Source organism: Gadus morhua, chromosome 19 (assembly GCF_902167405.1).
Source record: "Gadus morhua chromosome 19, gadMor3.0, whole genome shotgun sequence".
In the NCBI taxonomy this organism is placed as follows: domain Eukaryota; kingdom Metazoa; phylum Chordata; class Actinopteri; order Gadiformes; family Gadidae; genus Gadus; species Gadus morhua.
Window position 1 is genome coordinate 2,716,724 of NC_044066.1, and position 24,246 is coordinate 2,740,969.

The following is a 24,246-nucleotide window of genomic DNA, read 5'->3' on the forward strand; positions in this document are numbered from 1 at the left end:
AGGTGTCCGATAGGCGGAGATGATCAGCGGGAGTGGCCGCCAGCGAAGCTGTGCATCGTGGTGCATGGTGGGAGTTGTTGTCTTCAATCCACAAGCGCCAAAAAGTCACTTTCTGCCTTTTCTCGGTCAAGACGGCACCAAATTAGAATTTTATTTTATTATTCGACGACACATAGGACCCAATTTCAATACATATTCATGCCTCCACCGGTGAAATGCTCCTTTAAGGATACCTTGGAATATCTGTCTATTTTCAAACCATCGGACCCTAGTTTACGACAAAAACAACACAATTGACGGCAGCTCCGTTGCAGCGTGGTTTTTAGAGCCATGTAAGGATTAGAGGGTCGGTGGATAGCAACCACCATAGCAACCATGACGGTCAAGTGACTGGAAGCAGCCCCGTTGAAAAAAAATTGAATACCACCCTACACACTCAGGATATTAATGATATTTAAATTATTATGATCATGAAGTCTTTATTTGCATGGGTTTACATTTCGTTCTGTGTAGCATGGAAAAATCTGAGAAACACTCCCATTCAGAATGCATTGGATATTTTTATTTATTTATTTATTTTCAGTTTTTGAGGAGATGCTTGAAAGATGCACATTTTTCTGCAATAATCCAAAATGTAATGGCAAAACCCGTTGGCTTATTGTCGAGGGAATCCAGGGCGACGCTCACTTCCGGGTTGGCCAACATACGTCATCCCTCCACCACTCTACTGTAAAAACATATGTTCAAGTTGAATGAGAATAATTATAATAATAATAATAATTCTGCCATAGTATTTATTTAAGGGGGGGGGGGGGGGATACAAGTCTTTTGGCCATTCGTAGTGTTGATCAGCAGAGAAATAATTTGTCCGCAAAGACGGTGACGTCGCTTAGCAACGGAAGACGCTGGGGTAGACAAGTCACCCATATCGCAGTGGAACATAGGACCCTTTTTTTTAAAAAGGGTCCTATGTTCCCCAGTCTCATACAAAGAGGGGAACATAGGACCCGGGGAACATAGGATCCGGGGAACATAGACACGCTCCCGTGTAAACGGGGCCTCTGTGTTGAGAGCGCTGGAAATAAAGTGGATCGCCCCGTTCAGTGAATGGAGTTAACCGATTCTTATTTTATATATAACCCAAGTATAGGCAACAATAATTTGTACATTCGATTATTATTCATAGATTAGAATACAAAAGGAGATCGTTGATACTTGTGAATAACATGGGAATGAATGAAACGCGCATGCGCATTTAAAAGACAGTGTTTACAGGAAGTGCGTCATTATTGTGCATCTAGGACCCGTCCCCGAGTCGATCTGGCAGCCGAGTCAATCCGACACCCACGCCGCGCAACTCATTTAGGCTACGTTATTTGATCAAAATAATAGTGGTTGACGAAATGACATTTTTGAGGAGATTATACTGTTATACTGCAGATTTTTAAGACACAGATATCAAAATTCAAGACTTCTTAAGTCTTTTTAAGGTATTATTTCCAAATTCATAAATTCAATGCATTTAAGACTTTTTAAGACCCCGCGGGAACCCTGGTTAGATAGCCTTGTTTTTAAAGCTATATATAAAAGTTTCCTTATCAAATCCAACAACGTTATTTCGGGCTGCTTTTGCTAGATTAATACGTCTATTGGAACAGGGTACATGGTCGAAGACAACATCTGGAGATATAGGCAGGAAAGGCTCTAGAAGGACTATTGGAACACAGCCTTACAGGACGAGCAGATGAGGGCTTCACCAGCAGGGTTTACAGGATTTGCCACGTTCCTTCGTCCATTTGATGAGCTTAGACCTGCAAGACACAGAAAATCTTCTGTTTACTAATCATCCATTTAGCAGAGACACTTTTATCCAAAGTGACCTACAGTGAGTTGAGATATACATGCCATTAAAGAGCAGAAGTGAAAAGATTTCCAGCCTCTGGCTTTACAGTCTCCACAGGTCTACATTTGATATTTTGTTGGGCCACGTAATCCTCAGTATGTATTTGAGACAGATGTCAATAAACACTTGTAGTTTATTGATGATTGATTTGGTGGTTTTCCAGGTTTCACAGCAATAGAGAAGGACAGATTTTACGTTTGTATTGAATATTCTGATTTTGGTGTTGTGTTTCTGGAGAGCTGGGGAAAGGCCATACAGGTCGGAGTGTTCTAAAGGCACGTCTTGCTTTGCTGATGCATAGCTCCACATCTTTATCAGCTTCTCCTGTGCTGATGTTGCTTCCCAGGTATACAAACTCGACCACATCTTCTGGGGGTTGCTCCTCGATTGTGACAGGTTGGTGGGTTTTGGTGTTGAGCCTCATGACATTGGTCTTCCCAACGTTTATGTTAACTGTGTTCATGTAGTCTGGTGGTCTTACGTTGAATGTGTGTATGTGTTCAAAAGCACCATCATCTGGTCAAAGCCAAATCACCAAACTTCTCTATCAGGTTATTTTGCCAACTCAGCAGAGGAACTTCAGAACATACTCTCCACACCATTCAACGGTATGGAATGCAAATATCATATGATAAGATTGAGACAATGGTATTTTATGATGATGAAGGATTAACAGACCAAGAGAGTTTGATAACTCTTTGAGTCAAAAATATCACAATTGTCCAGAACTAAAAGTACCTGGGATATAACATCACAAACTGTGTACGACCTGTGTCCGATCTCGTCTCCTCTACAGTGTTCAAGCCTGGGAACTAACAGAGTACGAACTCAACAAGGTTGTGGTCATTTAGCATGTGTTTCTGAGAAATATGGAACAAGGGAGTTTTGAACGGAAGAATGCTCCTAGTCGGAGTGACAGAAGAAAGAATGTTTGACGCAAAATGAACGAGTCAAAGGTGACCTGGACTGGAGTTTCAAGATCTCTAACGAACAATTGCACTAAATAACTGAGACCCTCCCAATACGTGACTTTTGCTACAAATAAAATCTTAAGTATGTAGGAATACTTATACACAGTGAAATACACTAACGGGTTATATTTGACAGGTTATACATCATGCCAGAATGATGATGAAGAGAACACAGTTCCAGCGACTGCTTGACCACAAGTTTAAGAGGGAGCGCCCCTAGGCCACTACTGCTGTGCCTAGCGGAATAATATGATGATGAAGATGATGATGACGACACACACACACACACACACACTTACTTTGTCACCGTCTTGCAAATGTAATTGATTCCAGGTTTGAGTTTCTTCTTTAAGTCCATTAAAGATGTATTGTCACACTTATCCCTATGAAAGAAAGTAAAATTGTTCGTTTAGTCAAGATAAGTAGTTGTATATTAAGGAAGGATTATTAGAGATATTAAAAAAAAAAAACATACCCAACTTCGTTCTTGGTTACCAGGACGACAGTGAGACTCTCCACTTCTTTCGCACCGCCGTGTTTGAAATTCCCGACTTCGAATAGGGCAAAATAACTTCAAAAGTGCGAACACAAAAAGTTAAGGTTACCTCATTGAAAATGATAGATACCTGTCTTAAAACAATTGATCAATGTATTGCAGAATTTATTGAGTGTTTGCATCACAAAGGTTGAGTGGATGTGGCCATAACTTTCAAAACAATCGAAAACTGTTTTGTTTAGGAGTATACTCTACCGATGCTCTGCTGCCAATCCTGAATGAGCAAATTGTGTCGCGCCTACTTTTTGTCCCGCCCTATATGAAAATTATTTTGAAAAATGTAAAATTTCTCTGAGATAACATAAGCCGCTTTACGACTGAGGACTTCTTGGCTAAGCAGTGCAGTGTTTTGATTCCACCCAGTCACTTAGTTCCCCTTGGCGTCCGTTACCATACAGGAACCTTGACCGACGCAGCAAGGCGGTAACAGAGAAAGGGTTGCTGTGTTAGGAATTTACATCGCAAAATGCAATGCAACGTCTTAGAAAAGGGCAAATGGTAAGCCTGTTTTTCTGTAATGTTAATGTGTATTTTCGATTGAAAATCAAAAAACTTCGCCACATGCATACATACTCAATGTTATATCCAATGTGTATGACCCGCCTCAACCGTATCCAATCAGCGTTGACTAGTTAGGAGCGGCTAAGAAAGCTCCTACCCCGAGGCAGGTACTGCCTGGGCCGCAAACTGAGCCGCTAAACGGTATAGTTGGGCGGATCATCTCTCCCAAACCACACCCATAGCGGCTCACTGGAGGGAAAAGTCTCAAATTCGGAACGCGCCTGTAGAAAAGAGATCCTGTTTTAAAAACAACCTCTTTCCCTCTAGCCAGGTCATTAACGAATCATAGCTTCAAGCCATGGTGTTAATCATCCCAAAAGGCGGTTCTTGTTAGTCTCCGGGTTATTTTAATCTACGAGCTAGTTGAAGTGTTAAACATTGTTTCGTTAACACGGTAAAGGCCGATCCATACCTCCGGATCCGAACGAAATTCGTCCGTCGCCCCAAACGTTGCCCCCGGAACTACCCTTCATACCTCCGTCTGGTTTCAGCGTTGTTATGGATGTTACGCAATAAATCCTCTAGAGGACACTGACTGTCGTTTCACAAATTAACGGCATCGACAATCGCAAACATGACATCTGTAGAGATGATTTGGCTTTGTGTCATCAGAAAAAAAGTGCAAAAAGTGTGCGGTGGCATGTGACACCCCTCACCAACCCGCAGATTATCTCCTCAAAATGTTGTTAAATGACCAGTTACAACTCATTGCCAAAGTAGAGGAACAATAACAATAAACAATAAAATAAAAATGTCAGGTATATAGTATAATATAAGTATAGTCTGGCTGAACGGAAGTGGACAGCGTGTATTGCCTAGCGTCGGATTTGGCCGCGACTCCTCCCCTTCCGGTTGCTGGCGTTCCGGTATTGTGCTCCCCCTCAAACTCGGAAACTAGGCAGTATGGCGAGTTTTGAAGAGGACTTTGACGGCGCTGTAAAGTTGGCATGTCTGGCTCTTTCCGTCGAAAATTGCAAAGAACTGCTAAAGATTTGCTTACAGCATTTGCTGAGGAAGAAAGATGTTCTATTTTGCATGGACACCGCTGCTGCTTCCCGGGCTTAGCCCCGCCCTAGACGATTGTGATTGGTTTAAAGAAATAAAAACAGGCCCGCCCAGTTTCCCCACGGATAGACGGCTCGAGGTAGCGTGGCTCCAGACCATTCTACTTGCTGTAGGTTGGTCTGGCTTTGCGAGACTAAATATAAGTACAAAACGTCAAATACTATATATATATATATATATATATATATATATATATATATATATATATATATATATATATATATATATATATATATATATATGATATTATACTACTCTATCTATTTTCGCGAAATGTCTGACTTTTGACTCTATACTGCCGCCTCGATTTCCGGTGGTATTGCTCCGGTTCTCCCGGAGCACTCCGGATTCGTAAGCTCAGAGGCGACGGACCCATTTACGGACGAAACACCTCCGGGACCGGACGAAACGGTCCGGTTCCGTATTTACCGTAGGGTGTGAATGGGCCTTTACTCACCTTTGAGGGTAGAAGGGGTTTAGTTCGTCGCCGTTGAGCAGGACGACAACTTTTCCGCAGGCAACCGCTGCAAACTGAACCAGACAACATGTCACATGCATTGTTATGACCAGGGGCGGGCAGGATAGTGGTCATCAGTCATTGGGTTCTGGGTTAGATGCTCAATGAAATTCAAAGAAATTCTTCTTCACAAACAAAGCTTCTCATGAAACACAATTTGGGAAACATGATGCATGGACTTGTTTGATTAAAATTTACAATTTTGATTGAGAAAAAAACAGAAAATGTATGGCAAATAAAAATATGCAATGACAAGCCCACTTCAGAAGGTTGCAACAACTGGAAAATGTCATTCTCAAAGAGGACAACTCCCTTAACATGTGTATAGAGTTGTGTGTCAATTTCTTATTCAATGACGTGTGACGCCCCGCTCTGTGCCTTGAGCGCTAGGCCTATTCCTCCCTCTGCCTGTAGGGTATAGGAATATGGTTGCTTATTGTTTATGTATGGTACTGTTCCCTTTGGCCTGCAGGAGGAGCTAGAGTGTTCCTGGCGTAATGAGGGAATTGGAGGCAGCCTCGTTCTGGCTGCCGGGGATATAGGCGGTGTCCTGTGGCCCCATTCTCTCTCTCTCTCTTTCTCTGATAGACGCGGTTTGACGGCTGGATGCAGCGGATCGCACTGTCTTCTCTGCGCCCATGTTGATTTATGGAACTGCCTGTCATATAGTTTATTGTAATGACGTTACCCGACGGTGTCTGTCTGCCTATGTTCAACGCCTTTGAGGCAAGGCGTTTGTGACATGAATGAATTGAAATTGAAATGAATTGCTCTTAAGCTTCATAATTTACTTTTAAGTGTGTGTGTGTGTGTGTGTGTGTGTGTGTGTGTGTGTGTGTGTGTGTGTGTGTGTGTGTGTGTGTGTGTGTGTGTGTCAGAGATGGAAATTTACTTTTTTGCCCACCAGCCACTGTGGCAGGTAGATTTAAAAAATCTACCAGCCACTCATCTTTTTTACCAGCCACTTTTTATGCGCTATATTTTTTTTTAATATATGCTTACATTTTAAACAATATAATAGTAACAATAGATAAGAAAAGTGTTTTTCATACACATCATTTTTTCCATCAGAAGTGATTCTTACTGTAAGTAGGTGCTACCAAGGAACTGAGTTGAAAATGTTACAATCTTACCGCATATGATAAACAATACACAGGTATCTGCCATGTTAATGTCAAAGGTGTTACAATGACAAGTTTGGGGATAATGCATCTATACAAAGTATTTTCAATAAAAAACAAATTGAAATATTAACAATAAAACCACATGCATGGCTACACCATCATAAGTCAATCTAATTAGTGCCTGAATACAAATGTGTATACAGACATGGTAACTAACGTATGATAGTAAGCATTATTGGCCCTTAACACTAATATTCAGAAAAAACATTTCCTCAAAAGGCTATTGGCTTAAGCAATACAAGTAGAGGCCTATACTTGAACTTTATACCCTGAACTTTTAAACGTTGCAAACGTGCAAAAACATAGTTATATATTTATGTTGCATTCAGTCCAATGCTGGAAATATGTCATTCAGTAGGCCAATGCTGTGATAAAATATGTAAAGTATGACCAAGTGTTTCTTTCTGTTCAATAGATAGAACGTTATAAATCCCCTGTGGGAGAAATGTGTTAATGTTTGTCCCTATAAAACAATAATGGTAAAAAAATAAATACACAACGGTAACTGCGTAAGTCAAACCGTCCAATCTGAAGGCTCTACTTAACCACGCCCCCTACTCACTTCCACCAATGCAAAGCGAACAGAACTGAGTAGGGAAGGGCCCTACCCCTATTGGGTTCTGGGTTTGATGCTCAATGAAATTCAAAGAAATTCTTCTTCACAAACAAAGCTTCTCATGAAACACAATTTGGGAAACATGATGCATGGACTTGTTTGATTAAAATTTACAATTTTGATTGAGAAAAAAACAGAAGATTTATGGCAAATAAAAATATGCTTATTAACGAATATTATTCTATCAATGACAAGCCCACTTCAGAAGGTTGCACGAACTGGAACAGGTCATTCTCAAAGAGGACAACTCCCTTAACATGTGTATAGAGTTGTGTGTCAATTTCTTATTCAATGACGTGTGACGCCCCGCTCTGTGCCTTGAGCGCTAGGCCTATTCCTCCCTCTGCCTGTAGGGTATAGGAATATGGTTGCATATTGTTTATGTATGGTACTGTTCCCTTTGGCCTGCAGAAGGAGCTAGAGTGTTCCTGGCGTAATGAGGGAATTGGAGGCAGCCGTGTTCTGGCTGCCGAGGATATAGGCGGTGTCCTGTGGCCCCATTCTCTCTCTCTCTCTTTCTCTGATAGACGCGGTTTGACGGCTGGATGCAGCGGATCACATTGTCTTCTCTGCGCCCATGTTGATTGATAGAACTGTCATATAGTTTATTGTAATGACGTTACCCGACGGTGTCTGTCTCCCTATGTTGAACGCCTTTGAGGCAAGGCGTTTGTGACATGAATGAATTGTAATTGAAATGAATTGCTCTTAAGCTTCATAATTTACTTTTGTGTGTGTGTGTGTGTGTGTGTGTGTGTGTGTGTGTGTGTGTGTGTGTGTGTGTGTGTGTGTGTGTGTGTGCCTTTATCCTTGTTTTTGCCAGGCCAAGAAACCAGAACTATTTCATTTGTACTGCCTTATACTGTATATGACATGCAACAATAAATAATCTTGAATCTTAATATTTTCTTGTAAAGAACGTTGTAAACTGCTTTCGAATGGTGCTACACAAGGTATGCAATGCTCTTATCCTATCTTTAGACCTATACATAATTGTGAGTCAACTGTCTTGTGATGACGTACCTCAGTAGACACTCTGCTCCAGAAGGATTTGTACGGGTTATTCTCTAAGCCAGACGCACAACTAGAGGTGAAAGTATCTGACACAAGAGAGGCAGAGTGACAGACCAGAGCATGAGAATCAGATGTTTCCAGATCATTAAACAGGATATTAGGGGGCGGGACTAAACATAAAGGGCTTTATATATATCGACACTATACATGTCCTACATGTATTGTATATATCGTAGTGGTGTCTTACCTTTGCTCCCCATCTTCCCACACCATTCCTTTTTACCATCCAGTACAGATCCCAGCAATGTGTCCTCCAGCGTCTGGTAACAGCCCTTTGCCACCTGGTGGGCCACCTCACTGGTCCCACTCCAAAACAACATCTGGGACACACACACCACAGCACCCTCTTGATACACACATATATTGAGCTGCCATGGTGTCTTATAAGCCGATGTGGGCTGGGCATGCTAATGCATGACATAATAATAAAAATTCAAATTCAACAAATTTACATACACACACATATGCATATGTATACAAACAAACATATATATATATATATATATATATATATATATATATATATATATATATATATATATATATGTACATATACATAGACATAAACACATAATCTGACGTCTCTGATATTTCCACAACGAGACTCGTAGTGGGGGTTATCTCAGCCATGGCTGAGAAGGGGGAAAGGAACTTTGGGTTTGACTCCCTGAAGTTCATGAAAAAACTCTTTCATAAATTAATGACAACCAACATGAGGATTTGTGACTAACCAAAAATTGTCTTCAAGATGGGTGGATTCTTTCGTCCGCCTAGCATCAGGCTCTGGTATCATTGAGCCATTAACAGTAAAAGATTCAAGCAAAAAATGATGCAGTCAAGACCTCTGCAGGTCCTCTTCTTCTCCTAAGTTGTATTGACACATTACTGCCGCCAATAGTATGGGTGTGGAATTGCATCTGTGATCGTTGAATTCTCCGGTTGTACCGGTCGTCAATTGATTGACGGAACAGGGGTACGTCAGGGGCCAATCAGATTTCAGCAGGGGCCAGGGCCCCTTTGGCCCCGCCCCTAGAACTGCCAATGGTTAGATGCCCACTAAAAATCTATAGGCTATTAAAGCATCCATAAAGTAGCATGCAATGGGACCTTTAACATAAATAGCTTACTTATGTCCAGGGATTGCAACAATGAATAGAGGACCCCTGTTTATGAACGACCAGCCCTGTGTCAAGCCTAACCATGAGTTAGAAACAGGTTAAGTAGTAGCGTGCTCAGGATATTTACCTGGTTGCACTTGGGCAGCGGAGGTGCGACGGACAGCAGGTCATCGTAGGCCTCCGGCAGGACCTTGCTGGGATCCTTGCCCACGTACGCTTGCTCAAAGGCACTCCAGACATCCTCACAGGTACTTCAAACACAAACAGAGACTGGTTAGAGTAAGACAGACCCTGAACATGGCCTGCAAAACAATCTATATCGACCTAAAGTTGTAGGGGTTTATGAAAAATCCCATATATTCATTGACTAATACATTTTAGCCATTCAATATCAAAAATACAAGAAATATCAACCAGACACAAACCAGGCAGGAAATTCTAAGCCTTTAATTGAATAAATGTTTTATTGAAACAGAGCTTATCACTTAATAGGCCTAATAAGTCAATGATAAAACAAATAGGGATGTCAACGGTTAACCGTGTTAACCGGCTGACCTCCGAGAATATTTTTGACCAGTTACACATGTTGGTTTATAGGTTAATTTGCATTTAATTACGCGGGTCTTCTCAATGACGTGGAACGCTTCGTTCACTTGCATGGGGCACAACTTCCGGCGGTGAATTATACCCGTTGCTTAGTATAATTGACCGCTGTCAGGGAAAACAAAGGATTTTTTGCCACTAATGACGTCTTTGGTATTACTCCGCAAGTAGCCCGGTAACTTGTCAACCCCAGCGTCTTCGGTTGGTAAGCGACGTCAACGTCTTTGGCGGACTATTTCTCTGCTGATCAACACTACGAATGCGGGTAACAAATAAATTGTAAAAAGACACACTGTGTGAAGTTAATTTTTTTTTAACAAGTAGCCGTGTATAAGTGGGATAATGTATAGAACGTCGCCGGTCATTATCGAAAATAAGCCCCGACAGGGCGAACAGGACACCGACGCGCAGTGGAGGTGTCTTGCTTTGCCCTGAAGTAGCCTACGGTAAGACACCTCTGTGTATATGCAACAACGTGTAGGCCTATGTAAGGGACAATGTAGGATAGAAGCCAGTAATTACTGCTTCACCCCTTCAACGATGACAGGGCAAGGTGTAGTGATGAGTTAAACGGGAACGTGAACTGAATGCACTTTATAAAGTATTGCTCCTATACCTACAAAATAGTAAGCGATATATGATCCATTATCAATTATTAATGCATTAAAGACATAATGGTTTATAAAGATAATTTAGAGAGCGTAAACTTATGATACACAAACTCAAAGTTCGAATTATCTTTTTGATATCCAGTGGGGACGTACGCGCCGCAGAACGGCTGCGTCCACTGCTCCTGGGACGCTACCGGTTGTGAATGGGAAAACACTTATAAAACAATAGATAAAAAAACAAACTCATGGTTTTGGAGGGAGAACGAGAACACATGGAAAATATACAAATTATTCGAAGTATCTTGTGTTTATTTTTGGTGTAATGATCATTACACCAAAAATACGATCAAAATTGAGGACACCAAATTCACCAGATTGTTGGAGAAATTGTGGGGAGAATAATGCAGATCACTCACGTTTTATATTTTTGCCCATCACTAAAGACGTTCTGGCAACTGATAACAAACTCTATTATGAAAAATGTCCAACTTAAGTAGGCCCCTGAACCAAAAGGTTTAGGTGTAGGCCTATCTATCACCTGCTGAACTCACATTAGAAATAGATAAATATTTGTTTAGGATAGGCCTACTTAGGATCGCAGCAATGAAACAGATATCGTGGAACTGGTTAAAACCTACTCCACCATCATTTAACAACTGGAAGTCAAATACAAATAATATTTTAGAAATGGAAAGATTAATTTACAGAATTATAATTCAAGAAATTGAGCATTTGAAACGTTTATAATACATAGATTGCAATTAAATCATATTGAAGATAGTCGTGAAAAGTTGGACGAGTTAACTTATATCTATTTTATGTGTCGTTTGATAAATATATGTGTACTGATGTATATGTAGGCCTATGTAAGTAGGCCTCAGCATATGTATGTGCATGTACTCATGTAAATATATTATATTATTATTATATTATTATTTTTATTATCATTATGTATGTTATATTCATGCATTGTTATAGGGCTACATCTTCATTGTGGCACTCGTTTGTGTGAGTTTAAAGCGTCTGATAAATTGAATGGACTAGACAGAACAACGCAAACAACACAATAAAGAAATGTCAAAAATAGATTGATTGATGAACAAATTTTGATCAAGCTAAATTAATGACGGTCAATTAAAAGCTGTGCATACTGCATGTCCTTGCAAACTTATTGCATAAAGGTTAGATAAGGGAGACAACAAAAAAAAAAAACGGAAATGTTGGTTCTACCTTTCTTCCTGCGCAGTCTTGCAGTCATTAATGAACTGGTACTTGAAGTCCACCGGTTCCCCGACCACGACAGCCAGGACGATAATGGCACAGCCGGCCACCAGCACGCAACACCTACAGCGGTCCATCATGCCTGCGTCTGAACTCAACCCGTCAGCTCTCTCGAACTACACAGTCCTTCAGTTGGACGGGCTCTGTCCTTTATGGCAAGCCGAATTGTCATATTAACTAAGTTTGACTATCCGGAATTTACATTGTAGATATCAACAACTTCATTCAAGATATCTGTAATGTAGTTGTGACTAGTCAAAACGACAGTTAGAGATATCTGTAATGTAGTTTTGACTAGTCGAAACGACAGTTAGAGATATCTGTAATTCAGTTTTGACTAGGCGAAACTGAGTTACAGATATCTGCAATGACTTCACGGAAAACGACATTCAACTCGTCACACATCTTTAATGACAATTGCAGATATCTGTAATTCAGTTTCGCCTAGGCAGAATGAAAGTTAAAGATATCTCAAACGTCATTTGAGTGTTGGGCATTACGTTTTAGATATCCAGAAATACGTAATTTCCCCTTTCCGCCATAATCAAAGAAGAAGTGGGTTCATTTCCGAATGGAATAAGAAAGGAGCAGTCATGGCGTTGGCTGTGATCGAAAAGATCACGAGAAAATGCCATGAAATTGAACAAGCCCACACACAGGGGATGTGTGGAGAGAGAGAACGTCGTTCTGTTGAAAGCTGTAAAAAATAAATCTCGGAAGAATTGAATATTTGGGCCCAATCCCAATTCCTTGCTCTGTCTCAACCCTACATTGCAACCCTAACCCTCATTGCTCAAGCTCATTGCTACCCCTTAACCGATCCCCTACCAAATGGGACAACCCTACCCTGTGACGTCATCATGGCCTCCCCGTGCCCCCTAGCAGATAACCAGACCCCTGGTAATGTTACAAGAGACAGACTGGCTGCCATTGTCTCAGGCAACGAGCAAGACCCATTGTAAAGATGTTTAACCTGAAATGGTATTTATATTTTGTAATTGGCATGTTCAAATAAAGTGTTAAAAAAATATATATACTATTTGTCCCTCGTAATATACCTTTATTTTGAATGTCACTTAGCTACATGTTAAAGGTGGTATTAGGGTGCACTCTCACTAGGCCATCTGGCCGTGGCCGTTGGCCGTCGCAGCTGTGGCCTGGCCACGGAAGGCTCTTGTACATACGTCATCACGTCGTAACACGTCATCACCAAGCGTCCGCTGCATGGACCATAATAAAGTCTGCCGCCAGTCAGAGTTTTAACAACAATGGACAACAACACAGAGAACACACCAACAGTTGAACCGCTTGACGCGATGTTTACCGTTTAATGGGAAAGAAGGCTCGTCGCCTTTATTATGTCCGTGGTCGTCGCATTGACTATACGTCATCCAGCTCAGGTTGCGTAGCGCGTGTCGGCTCATTAGCATCTGTACCGTAGCGGCCCGTGCCGTAGCAGCACACCTCTCCCAAGTGGCCAAATTGGCCCGGCCTGGCCAGACTGGCCACACTCACACTGGCAGATTTGAGCACGGTTAGGTGCTTAAACGGCCACGGCCACGGCCAGATGGCCTAGTGTGAGTGCACCCTTAGATAATAATCGGTTATGAACAAGAACACTTTAGAAGAAACACTTTATTTAAATAAGAAACACTGAACCACACATATAAAAATACACACACAGGCATCTAAAAATACACACACACGCACACCTAAAAATACACACACACACACACACACACATTCTCTCAGCTTTTGAGAGAATGGTGGAGAATCACATCTTCTCCACCATTCCGCCAACTTTGCCTCGCTCTCCTCATGCCTCGCCTGCCCCCTGGCACTCTCCTCTTGGAAGGGGTGTCTGGGGTGGTGGAAGAGGTGCCTGGGGTGGAGGAGCATGAGGGAGAGGTGGGGGGGGGGGGGGGGGGGGGCAGGGGACTCAACGAAGTCCTGAAAGAAAACGAATAAGAAGGAAATAGGAATTATATGCCAGAACTGGTTGATATGGCCATATGTTATGTACAATATATAATAGCTATGTACACAATATAATACTGCCAAAAAATACATTGATTAACCATGTAATATTACTAATATAATATATTAGTATAATAATACTTATAGAATATTACTAATATAATATAATATATTAGTATAGATAATATTACTTATAGAATATTACTAATATAATATATTAGAATAAAGCTTATTTTTAACCTGGAGTCACTAGAACATGGAAGATCTGGATATCATACGACATGATATCCAGCCCGGTCGTATGCAGCCCGGTCTGCAGCCCGGTCGATGGCCGGGGTCGGGCGGCCCGCGAAAGTCGGGCGGCCCGCGAAAGTCGGGCGGCCCGCGAAAGTCGGGCGGCCCGCGAAAGTCGGCCGCGGACTTTCGCGATCTTCCGCGAAAGTCGGCCACAGACTTTCGCGATCTTCCGAGAGTCCGCGGCCGGGCTTCGAAGCCCGCGGCCGGGCTGCAGAGTATAATTAATAAAATAATTACTAGTTAATTACAGAGAAAACACTTACATTTGTTTTTTTCCAATCCTGTTGCATCTTTTCGTCCTCCATCTTGTCTAGGATATTTCTTGATTTTCCGTTTTCTCGCATGATATTGTGGGAGCAAGTCAGAACTGAAGCGCTTTGAGGGTGCCCATCGAAAATCTCAATTTTGAGGGGATGTTAGCCCTCCCCTTAAGCTACCTTTAAACTGGTATTGGGACATGGCTCCACTGCGCGTGAACGCGCAACAGCGAGGGCTAGGGCTGAGATTTTCTTTGGAGCAAAGGATTGAGATTCAACCTTGATATCACCGCAGATAGGGTGACCATTTCAATAACACCAAAAAGGAGGACATTATGCGGCATATCAATAAATTACTATGGTGTACATAGGACTCTGGTATACTCTCATTTATAGTACAATTTTGAGTGGTTTAAAGATGATGTTTGTGTAGCTGAATAGGAAAAAGTATTAATGAAAAGTCAAAAAGTGTTTGTTCACAGTATTTGTAGTTATTCAATACATTGCGGTGTTCAAAAAGTGACCACTGAGATTAATCTTTTAAAGTGAAGAGTGCCACAAAGCATAACATGTGGGGACTTAAATGTGAAAAACAATTAACAGGTAACAACATAATAAAAAAAAATGCTTTTTAAATGTAGCAGGTAGGACGTTAGTGATGGGTAATGCACCTTGGCCCCTCCCACTGGCACTAATCTAGATCAGGTGGCACACGTGGCACGTCTTAAAAGAGGTGCGAACTCAGAATTAGTGCAATGTCGGTGGAAGTAAAGCCTCCGTAGCAGCTGCGTAAACAGAACCTTCAGCCTGGGGTCTGCACGTAACCCTGGCCTGGTGTCTTTTTATATGGTGACCAATAAATGGTGCACACAAGCACGAGTCTACCGACACGTGATCGCATAACAGCGATTTGTGAGTCACACGGGATAGCAGTGTACTTGCTCCCGCTCTCATACAAATGTATGACGTAGTGTTTTTAGCATTTATCATTTCATGTTCGCTATTTGTGTAGGAACAGAAAGCTCACGTCTATCGCAAGCCGAATTGTTATTTATTAACTAAGTTTGACTATCCGGAATTTACATTGTAGATATCAACAACTTCATTCAAGATATCTGTAATGTAGTTGTGACCAGGGGCGAGGCTATGGAGTCAGTTTCCTGCCATAATTCAAACCTGAAAAAAAAACTTTCAAAGGCTTGTAAGTCTGGGTTTGAAAACTCAACACCTTGTAAAAAAGGTTTTGCAACACTGAAAAAAGAGATTATAACCTGAAAAAAACTAAAACTAAAATTCAAACATCTGTAAACATGATCTTGTGTTCTATTTTATCTTCTTCATCATTTTCACCAACACATTTTCAAAGTTCAAACAATTTCACCAGCGCATTTGCAGAGTTTCAAATCTGGCACTGTTCTAACAGTGTATTTCATTGTTGCCCGGTTTTGAAACCTTGTAAATGGGATTCTGCAAACAGGTGTTCATACATTGAGAAATACGTTTTGAAAGGTTGAATATTTAGTTTTAAAAACTTGTAACGGTGTACGTTTACGACTTTGCAACGTATTTTTTCAAAACTGGCTTTTCAGCACTGACTTTTCAGAGATTTGACCACACAGGCGCAAGCTTTGAGTCACGTGAATATTGGCAGTGTTCTGACGCCACTCGTTTTGAAACTCCTGACAGTCGAATCTGAAAAAGAAAAAAACGTTCCTGGGGGCGGGACCATTTAGCTCTAAACCTATTGGTTGCTCTCGGCTGACGTACATTCCAATCACATGTGCCGTTCAACGGGCTGTGCGTGATTGACAGTGCTCTGCCGATGACACGAATAACAAGCGACTTTCGCGGTTGATTTTGATTTCCATTTTCTGGAACCAGAAGCTGTGTTCGAAATCGTTCCCTATTCCCTATATAGTGTACATGATATAGTGCACTTTATAGGGAATAGGGAACGAGAATTCGGACACTACGCCTAACATTTCTAAACGTCATTTGCGTCAGTAAATGCGCCTGGTATTTGTGTGACGTGATGCGCCGACATCATCTAAACCGGGCTGGAGGTTGTATTGATGTTGAATGTTACATTTCCTTGTTCAAGTTTTTTTAAATTAATTTTGAATGTTAAATCCCAAATAAATTGTTGACATTTCTAAACAAAAGCCGGAGACTCCATCATTAAATGCATTCGTTTTCGCGGTTATTCAGCTTCTTCTTCTCCCCTGGAAAAATACAACCGCATTGCATTGTGGTATACGGGAGTAACATGTAGGGAACATCGTATGTACCCTATTTTAAGTCCACTATATAGTGGACCACTGAGAATTCGAACACCCTACAAAGAGTCTTATCTCCATAGGACGCGACTAGCAAGGACGTGTCCTAGCAAGGCTGCAGCCTTCACTTTGGGAAACAGCCATGGTTCCAGAAAATGGAAATCAAAATCAACCTCGAAAGTTGCTTGTTATTCGTGTCATCGGCAGAGCACTGTCAATCACGCACAGCCCGTTGAACGGCACATGTGATTGGAATGTACGTCAGCCGAGAGCAACCAATAGGTTTAGAGCTAAATGGTCCCGCCCCCAGGAACGTTTTTTTCTTTTTCAGATTCGACTGTCAGGAGTTTCAAAACGAGTGGCGTCAGAACACTGCCAATATTCACGTGACTCAAAGCTTGCGCCTGTGTGGTCAAATCTCTGAAAAGTCAGTGCTGAAAAGCCAGTTCTGAAAAAATACGTTGCAATGTCGTAAACGTACACCTTTACAAGTTTTTAAAACTAAATATTCAACCTTTCAAAACGTATTTCTCAATGTATGAACACCTGTTTGCAGAATCCCATTTACAAGGTTTCAAAACCGGGCAACAATGAAATACACTGTTAGAATAGTGCCAGATTTGAAACTCTGCAAATGCGCTGGTGAAATTGTTTGAACTTTGAAAATGTGTTGGTGAAAATGATGAAGAAGATAAAATAGAACACAAGATCATGTTTACAGATGTTTGAATTTTAGTTTTAGTTTTTTTCAGGTTATAATCTCTTTTTTCAGTGTTGCAAAACCTTTTTTACAAGGTGTTGAGTTTTCAAACCCAGACTTACAAGCCTTTGAAACTTTTTTTTTCAGGTTTGAATTATGGCAGGAAACTGACTCCATACTTCTCACCCACTCCTCTTTTGTACCTGCACCGCTCCGCAGGCGCAGACAGACCGTCGTCCAGCACGACTCACGCAGAGTGAGATCCGTTTAGTTGTAGTGTTGTGAATCAACTAAGTAAGTTGCTCCAAAGCTGTGTCTCAGACTTCTTTCCTTTTACCTAGAGTTGTTCCGATTCTGATACCATATATCGGTGAGTGCTGGAGTCCAGGCACCGTTTACCAGTTAGCTCGGTAGCCCGGTTAGCACCAATAGCACGGCTACCGTCGAACTGGAGCGGTCCATTTATTAAGCAAAAACAGCAGCGCCACAAGTACATGTGTAGTGCGTACGTGTGTCTCTGTTGTTAAAGTTTATCGTTACTTTGAGACTCATTTTAACAATCGGGAGTCATGTCAACATGACGTCAGGCGCGTCTTTTCTGGTGTGTGTGCGTCGTCATGGAAACATGAAGCCCTGCCGGTGGTGCGGCGTTTGGACCGAGTCAAAACATACGTGTACAGCTGAAAAACGAAACGACATAGCACTGTATACCACCAGTATGTGTGAAAACACTCACTGTGGCTTTTTTAATAAATTCTTATTTATTCATAGATTTATATCAGTTATTTTTCAGTTGTGTCTGACTATCAAACAAGACAATAAAATAAAGTTAAATGTTTTTCTTTTGCTGTATTCATTCATGTTTTACAGAGGATTTAACCTGAACCAGGCTTTGCAACAATAATAATCACATAACATTCATGCAGGCGTAGTAGTATATGCTATTGCTAACTGAGTGAGGCAGGTACAGTTCAGGACATGCTAGCAGTGTACAAACTCCTAGATTCTGAAATGTTCCCTTCACTGAAAGCTGTTATGCAGGTTGCCTTGACAATACCAGTTAGCAGCTGTACATGTGAGCGGTCTTTTAGTGCCTTGCGTCAGCTCCATACATGGCTCAGGAGGACCACAGGCCAAAGCAGACTCCAGCACCTAACTGTGATGTCCATTGAGAAGGAGTTGCTTGAAAGAATTGAACACCAAAGGGTCATTGACAGGTTTGCCAACCTCAAAGTTCGGCGACATAGATTAACTCTCCCAAAGTAGAGTGTATTACCTGCATACATGGAAGAGCCAGATGGGGATTCAGGGGAAGTACTATCAAAGATTTCCCTCTCTTTCTTTTTTTATATCTTTAATTTCTAAGTATTTTCAAGTCCTGGGTAAAGTATTTTTTACTTTTTGGGTTTACCTTCTTTTTCTTGCTCTAGATGTGAAGTTGTTTTTTATGAAAGTTCAGAAAGGTGTGCAAACAAGTAGATTAGAGATGGCCATTTGTAAATAATTTGCAGAAGATGACTTGCATTTTGTTGTCCAAGTACCTGTTACTTTGTTCAATGACAATAAAGTTGAATCTAATCTAATCTAATGACTGTTGATACAAAAGGAGGCACATGGAGTTAACGGTCAGTAAAACCAGCTGAGTGAAGAGGGTTTTGTGTTTGTTAAAGGGGGCTGTGTGAACTGTCACAATAAAGATGGTGCTCTGGAAAGGGCTCCCAATAAAGAAAAAAATTATTTTGAGTTAGTTGAACCAATTTTAAAATGATAAAGTTATTTTTCAATAGACATATTTTTTGTTTTTGTGTGAAAAAAGGGTGGGTGGTGTGGCAGTGGGGCTCATTGAGTGCTCAGCACCCCTAAAGCTCTGACCCTAGAATCGCCCCTGGTTGTGACTAGTCGAAACGACAGTTAGAGATATCTGTAATGTAGTTTTGACTAGTCGAAACGACAGTTAGAGATATCTGTAATTCAGTTTTGACTAGGCGAAACTGAATTACCGATAATCTGTTTCAGATTATTCGAGCCCTGTTGCGCACACAGGGTGTCTTTGTTACACGGTCCAGAGTGCGTGAGATGTTGACACGGGTGAATCCTACTGCTGCTGCAAGGAGATGGAGCCGGACAGTTGCAAGATGTGTTTATCATGTACCTTACCCCAACAGTTTGTGGCACATTGATGGGAACATGCGTCTGATAAGGTTATTATTACCAGACTTGTCATACTTACTACCAGACTTGTCAATATATTCTTTTATATTTTGAAAAGAACTTCAGCAAGTGAAAAACTGGAGTTCACAGCTATATTGTTTCAAGACTACTGTCAATAGTATTATAATTTCAAGTAATCATTTTATTTGTTTTTCAACCTTTCTAGATGGGGCTTTGTGACTCATGGTGCTATTGATGGATACTCCCGTCTGATTACTTACCTCAGCTGCAGCACAGACAATCGTTCCACAACAGTGCTTTCTCCGCTTTTGAAAGCAACATGCCTCTACGCCCTACCATCAAGAGTCAGATCTGATCATGGTGGTGAAAACATCCTTGTGGCTTTGTTCATGCATCTAGTTCAAGGACTTGAACACAGAGGTTTCATAACCGGACGATCAGTTCACAATCAGAGAATTGAACGCCTTTGGCGTGACGTATTTTTGCATGTGTTGCAGCACTTTTACCTAATGTTCTACTCCTTAGAGGATTCAGAGGTTCTAAACCCAGATAATGATGTCCACAGACTATCACTGCATATTGTTTATCTTCCGGAGATTCAAAACAGACTGGAGCAGTTTAGACAGGCCTGGAACCTCCATCCGTTGCGAACAGAAAATAATCGCACACCAACTCAACTCTGGACAGAGGGCATACTCAGAAATATTGCCACAGACTGCACAGCTGTCAACAATGTGTTTGGGGAAAATCCCTACAGCGACCAAAACATTGAGGCCATCCTAGCGCAGTACGGAATTCAAACACTGCCTACACTTGATGAGGAAGAGTTCCCAGCTGTAAGGGTAGAGCCACCTCAACTCATCCTCACTCAGCAACAACAAACATCTGTGCACAATGCAATCCAACACATTTCTGATTTGAAGATAAAATATCAGGCTTGCTGTACTGCAATTGTCAGTATTTTGCAAACTGATCAGGTATAGTCCAATTCCAAGCCCAGAGACAACATTTTATTGGTTGCATATATTATCCAGGCTTCAAGAAAGGACTCCACCCCCTCCTCCCTTGGAGACTGGACTCCACCCCCTCTCCTCCCGTGGAGACAGGCCTCCACCCCCCCTCCTCCCTTGGTGACTGGACTCCACCCCCTCTCCTCCCTTGGAGACAGGACGCTTTCAGTGTGTATATTGTAGGGCCCGACCGATATTGATTTTTGAGTGCGGATGCCGATGCCGATTATTTTAAGAGAAAAATTACGAATACGATTTAATCGGCCGATTAAAAGCAAAACAACAAAAAGCCTATAAAACGGAGTTTTTGATACCTTAAATATACTTTAAACACTTTTGACGAATATGTGAATTGAATGCAGAACCTTTGAGTGTTTTAGAATACATTTACAGTAAAAAATGAGTGGAATGTAAAATGTAAAATAAATAACTAACTCCCAATGTGCTGCGCTCGTGAGCAGTGACTAACATGTGCGTGCTGAGCAGTATGGTCTCACCGTTAGAGTCTACAGTATAACAAATTAACATGGCCTGGAACCTAAAGAAAAACAGGCACAACATGCTCAAACAACGCCCCTTGTGTACATTGGTGAGCTAGGTGAGCACGCAGCTGCCTGAGCGAGCGTGCTTTCATGTTGTACGGTAAAATTCAATCTCCTCTTTTTTACTCCAGCTAAAGTTGTTAGTTAGCAAGGCGAGTAGGAGCGCAATCTGCAGGATACTAAGCGCAATAACATTTCTAAAAATAATAATAATAATAATAATAAAAAAAAATCGGTTGTAATCTGCGTCTTTTTGGCAGATGTCGATTATTTTCAAAAAGGCTATAATCGGCCGATTAAATCGGCAGGCCGATGAATCGGTCGGGCCCTATATATTGTATATAGTTCTCTGCAAACCAATGGTGGCACCATGCCTTCAGTGTGTCTTCAACAACCATACATAAATGGTTGCACATATTATATTGACATTTTATCGTATTTGTCTAAATGCATACTTGACTGTAGATAGATTTATGAGTGAAGTTACCAACACAATAGATTGGACAAATCAGGCCTCAACTGTGTGCGTATTTGAAAATGTGTCGCAGGGACTACAGTCAACAGCTATGCAGATTATCTTTTCTGTTCCCTTTTCTCATATTTGGTGTGTGTGTGTGTGTGTGTGTGTGTGTGTGTGTGTGTGTGTGTGTGTGTGTGTGTGTGTGTGTGTGTGTGTGTGTGTGTGTGTGTGTGTGTGTGTGTGTGTGTGTTAATAAGGGTGGTTCATTCTGTGTGTGTGTGCGTGTGTGTGTAAGCAGAGACAAACTGTCATACCTATGGCAGCACCGCAGGTCCAAAGCTATTGACATAATTGAAAATAATAGCCCTCCCTCCCCCCGCCAACCGTCAATAATACTACTGACGTTTATAAGTACTATATGGCCAAATGTCAATCAGCCCCGACCCAAACGCTGACCCCGCCCCCTTGGTCCACAAGCTTGGAGACGGTTATCCCAGATTATTATCCATCCACTGCTAAATTCACTTTTGAAGAAGTAGATAAAGTTATTTCTCACCTGCCCAATAACAGTGCCAGTGGATACGATGGGGTGACATATGAGACCATCAAAGCCAGAAAACCCCAGTCCACCCAAATACTAACATATTTATTTAACACCTGTTTGATTAATGGAAAGGTGCCAGGATCATGGAAGGGGGCCCTCATCCATAGAATACCTAAGAAAGACAATATTCCAAGCGACCCATCCACATGGAGAGACATCTCTCCTTCCCACTGTCTACAAAATCTTTATGAAATGTCTGCTTGGCCGCATCCTCCCATGGCTTGTGGACACAGGCATCCTCTCACCCAAACAAAAAGCTTACATAGCCAGACAGGGTATGAACGAGCATGTGTTCTGCCTTAAAACTGGAGTCGATGATTTTAAACATGAATCATGTAAACTTTTTACTGTATTCCTAGATTTTAGAGATGACTTTGGAATGCTATCCCACAAAATTATGCTGAATGCACTGAAGGAGATCCATCTACCTCAGCCCTTTGCAGACCTCATAACGGATGTATATAAGGGATCTTTTCTGCAGGTAATCTGTGGACACCAACTCACAGAGCCCATTCCGCTCCAGGTTGGGATTAAAACAGGCTGCCCTTGGAGTGCGGTGAACTTCATCCTTGCCATTAACCAGTGGCTCAAGTGGCTCGGTCAGTGTGCACCACCTGATATCAGATCCCCAAACCCTGTTCAGGGCTACGCTGATTATGTCGAGATGTCCTCCAGAGACGAGAGTGTCATACATAACATGCTGGCCAGAACAGATGAATTTCTTCACTGGTCAAAGCTGGAGGTGAAGCACACCAAGTGTGCAGCTCTTTATGAGCGACGCAGTGGTGGCAACCGCTGGTATAAAGCCAAATCTGACAAACCGCCCTCCTTCACAATAATGGGGCAGCCTATCAGGGTCTACTCACTCCAAGAGTCATACACCTATCTTGGCCATAACATCAACATTGCGGGTGAGTGGGGGGAGCAGGCACAGGAGCTATGTAGTGCCTATAAGAACAGAATCGATCTAATTGATTCCTCCCCACTCCCTGTAGTCATGAAACTGGACGCTATCAGAGAGGTGGCCCTTGCAAAGGTTCAACACCTCTTTGCAAACGTTCACATCCTGCAAAATGTCTTACAAGACATGAACAATAAAACAGTCCAGGCTGTCCGAAAATGGCTAGGGCTGAACTCACACTCTACCCGGGACCTCATCTTCCTCTCACGTAAAGAGGGGGGGCTGGGTGTCCCAAACGTGGAATGGGTATACACTGCTACCAGGCTGACACACCTCCTCAGCATGCTCAACAATGATGACGCTACTGTCAGAGAGCTTGCCAGAGCTTCCCTCATGCTGGACCTCAGGAAGAGGAAGGTCCCCCTGGCCAAAGCAGGCCAGGACAGCTTCTTAGGCTTTGGGAGGAAAAGCAGCGGGAAACTGGACACACAAGCTGCAGGCTTTGGAGTTCGGTCGGACTGGCCGGACCTAAATGATCTGTGCAACAGAATGTCAGTCAAACTGGAATGGACACAACACAACTCACACACAGCACCACAGGCATCTGATGCAGTTGTCACCGACCCTTCTGTAACCGCAGAGGCAACTGTATATCACAACGAGGCACAACACATACTACAGAACACTACAGCAAGGAGATTCCTTCTCAACATAAAACAAACAGAGACCAAACAACACTGGACTGGACTTAGAATGCAGGGAAAGCTAGCATGCCTAGACTTTGCCGACCACTCTGCTTCCCACTCCATGTACAAAAATGCTGCTGTTGGGGAGGACATCCTCTGTTTCACTGCCAAAGCTAGGCTGCAGGTGCTACCTACCAAATACAATCTGGCATTATGGTATCCTGCACACCACCATCCACACTGTATAATGCACTCTGGCCATCAACTTGAATCAGTTGCCCATGTTGTGAATGGCTGTACTATG

At 42.0% G+C, this 24,246-nt stretch overlaps 1 protein-coding gene across 1 annotated transcript; it reads right to left on the bottom strand.

The window, feature by feature from the left end:
- Nucleotides 1-677: 677 nt before the first annotated feature.
- LOC115532597 (ADP-ribosyl cyclase/cyclic ADP-ribose hydrolase 1) lies at nt 678-12,223 on the bottom strand. Its single transcript, XM_030342464.1, has 9 exons — nt 12,010-12,223; nt 9,693-9,816; nt 8,635-8,767; nt 8,397-8,473; nt 5,514-5,587; nt 3,350-3,445; nt 3,174-3,257; nt 1,734-1,811; nt 678-727 (listed from the first exon to the last, which is right to left on the bottom strand). Exons 1-8 carry the CDS (start codon nt 12,138-12,140, stop codon nt 1,754-1,756), a joined length of 777 nt encoding a protein of 258 aa, XP_030198324.1. The 5' UTR covers nt 12,141-12,223; the 3' UTR covers nt 678-727; nt 1,734-1,753.
- Between the last annotated feature and the right edge of the window lie 12,023 nt (nt 12,224-24,246).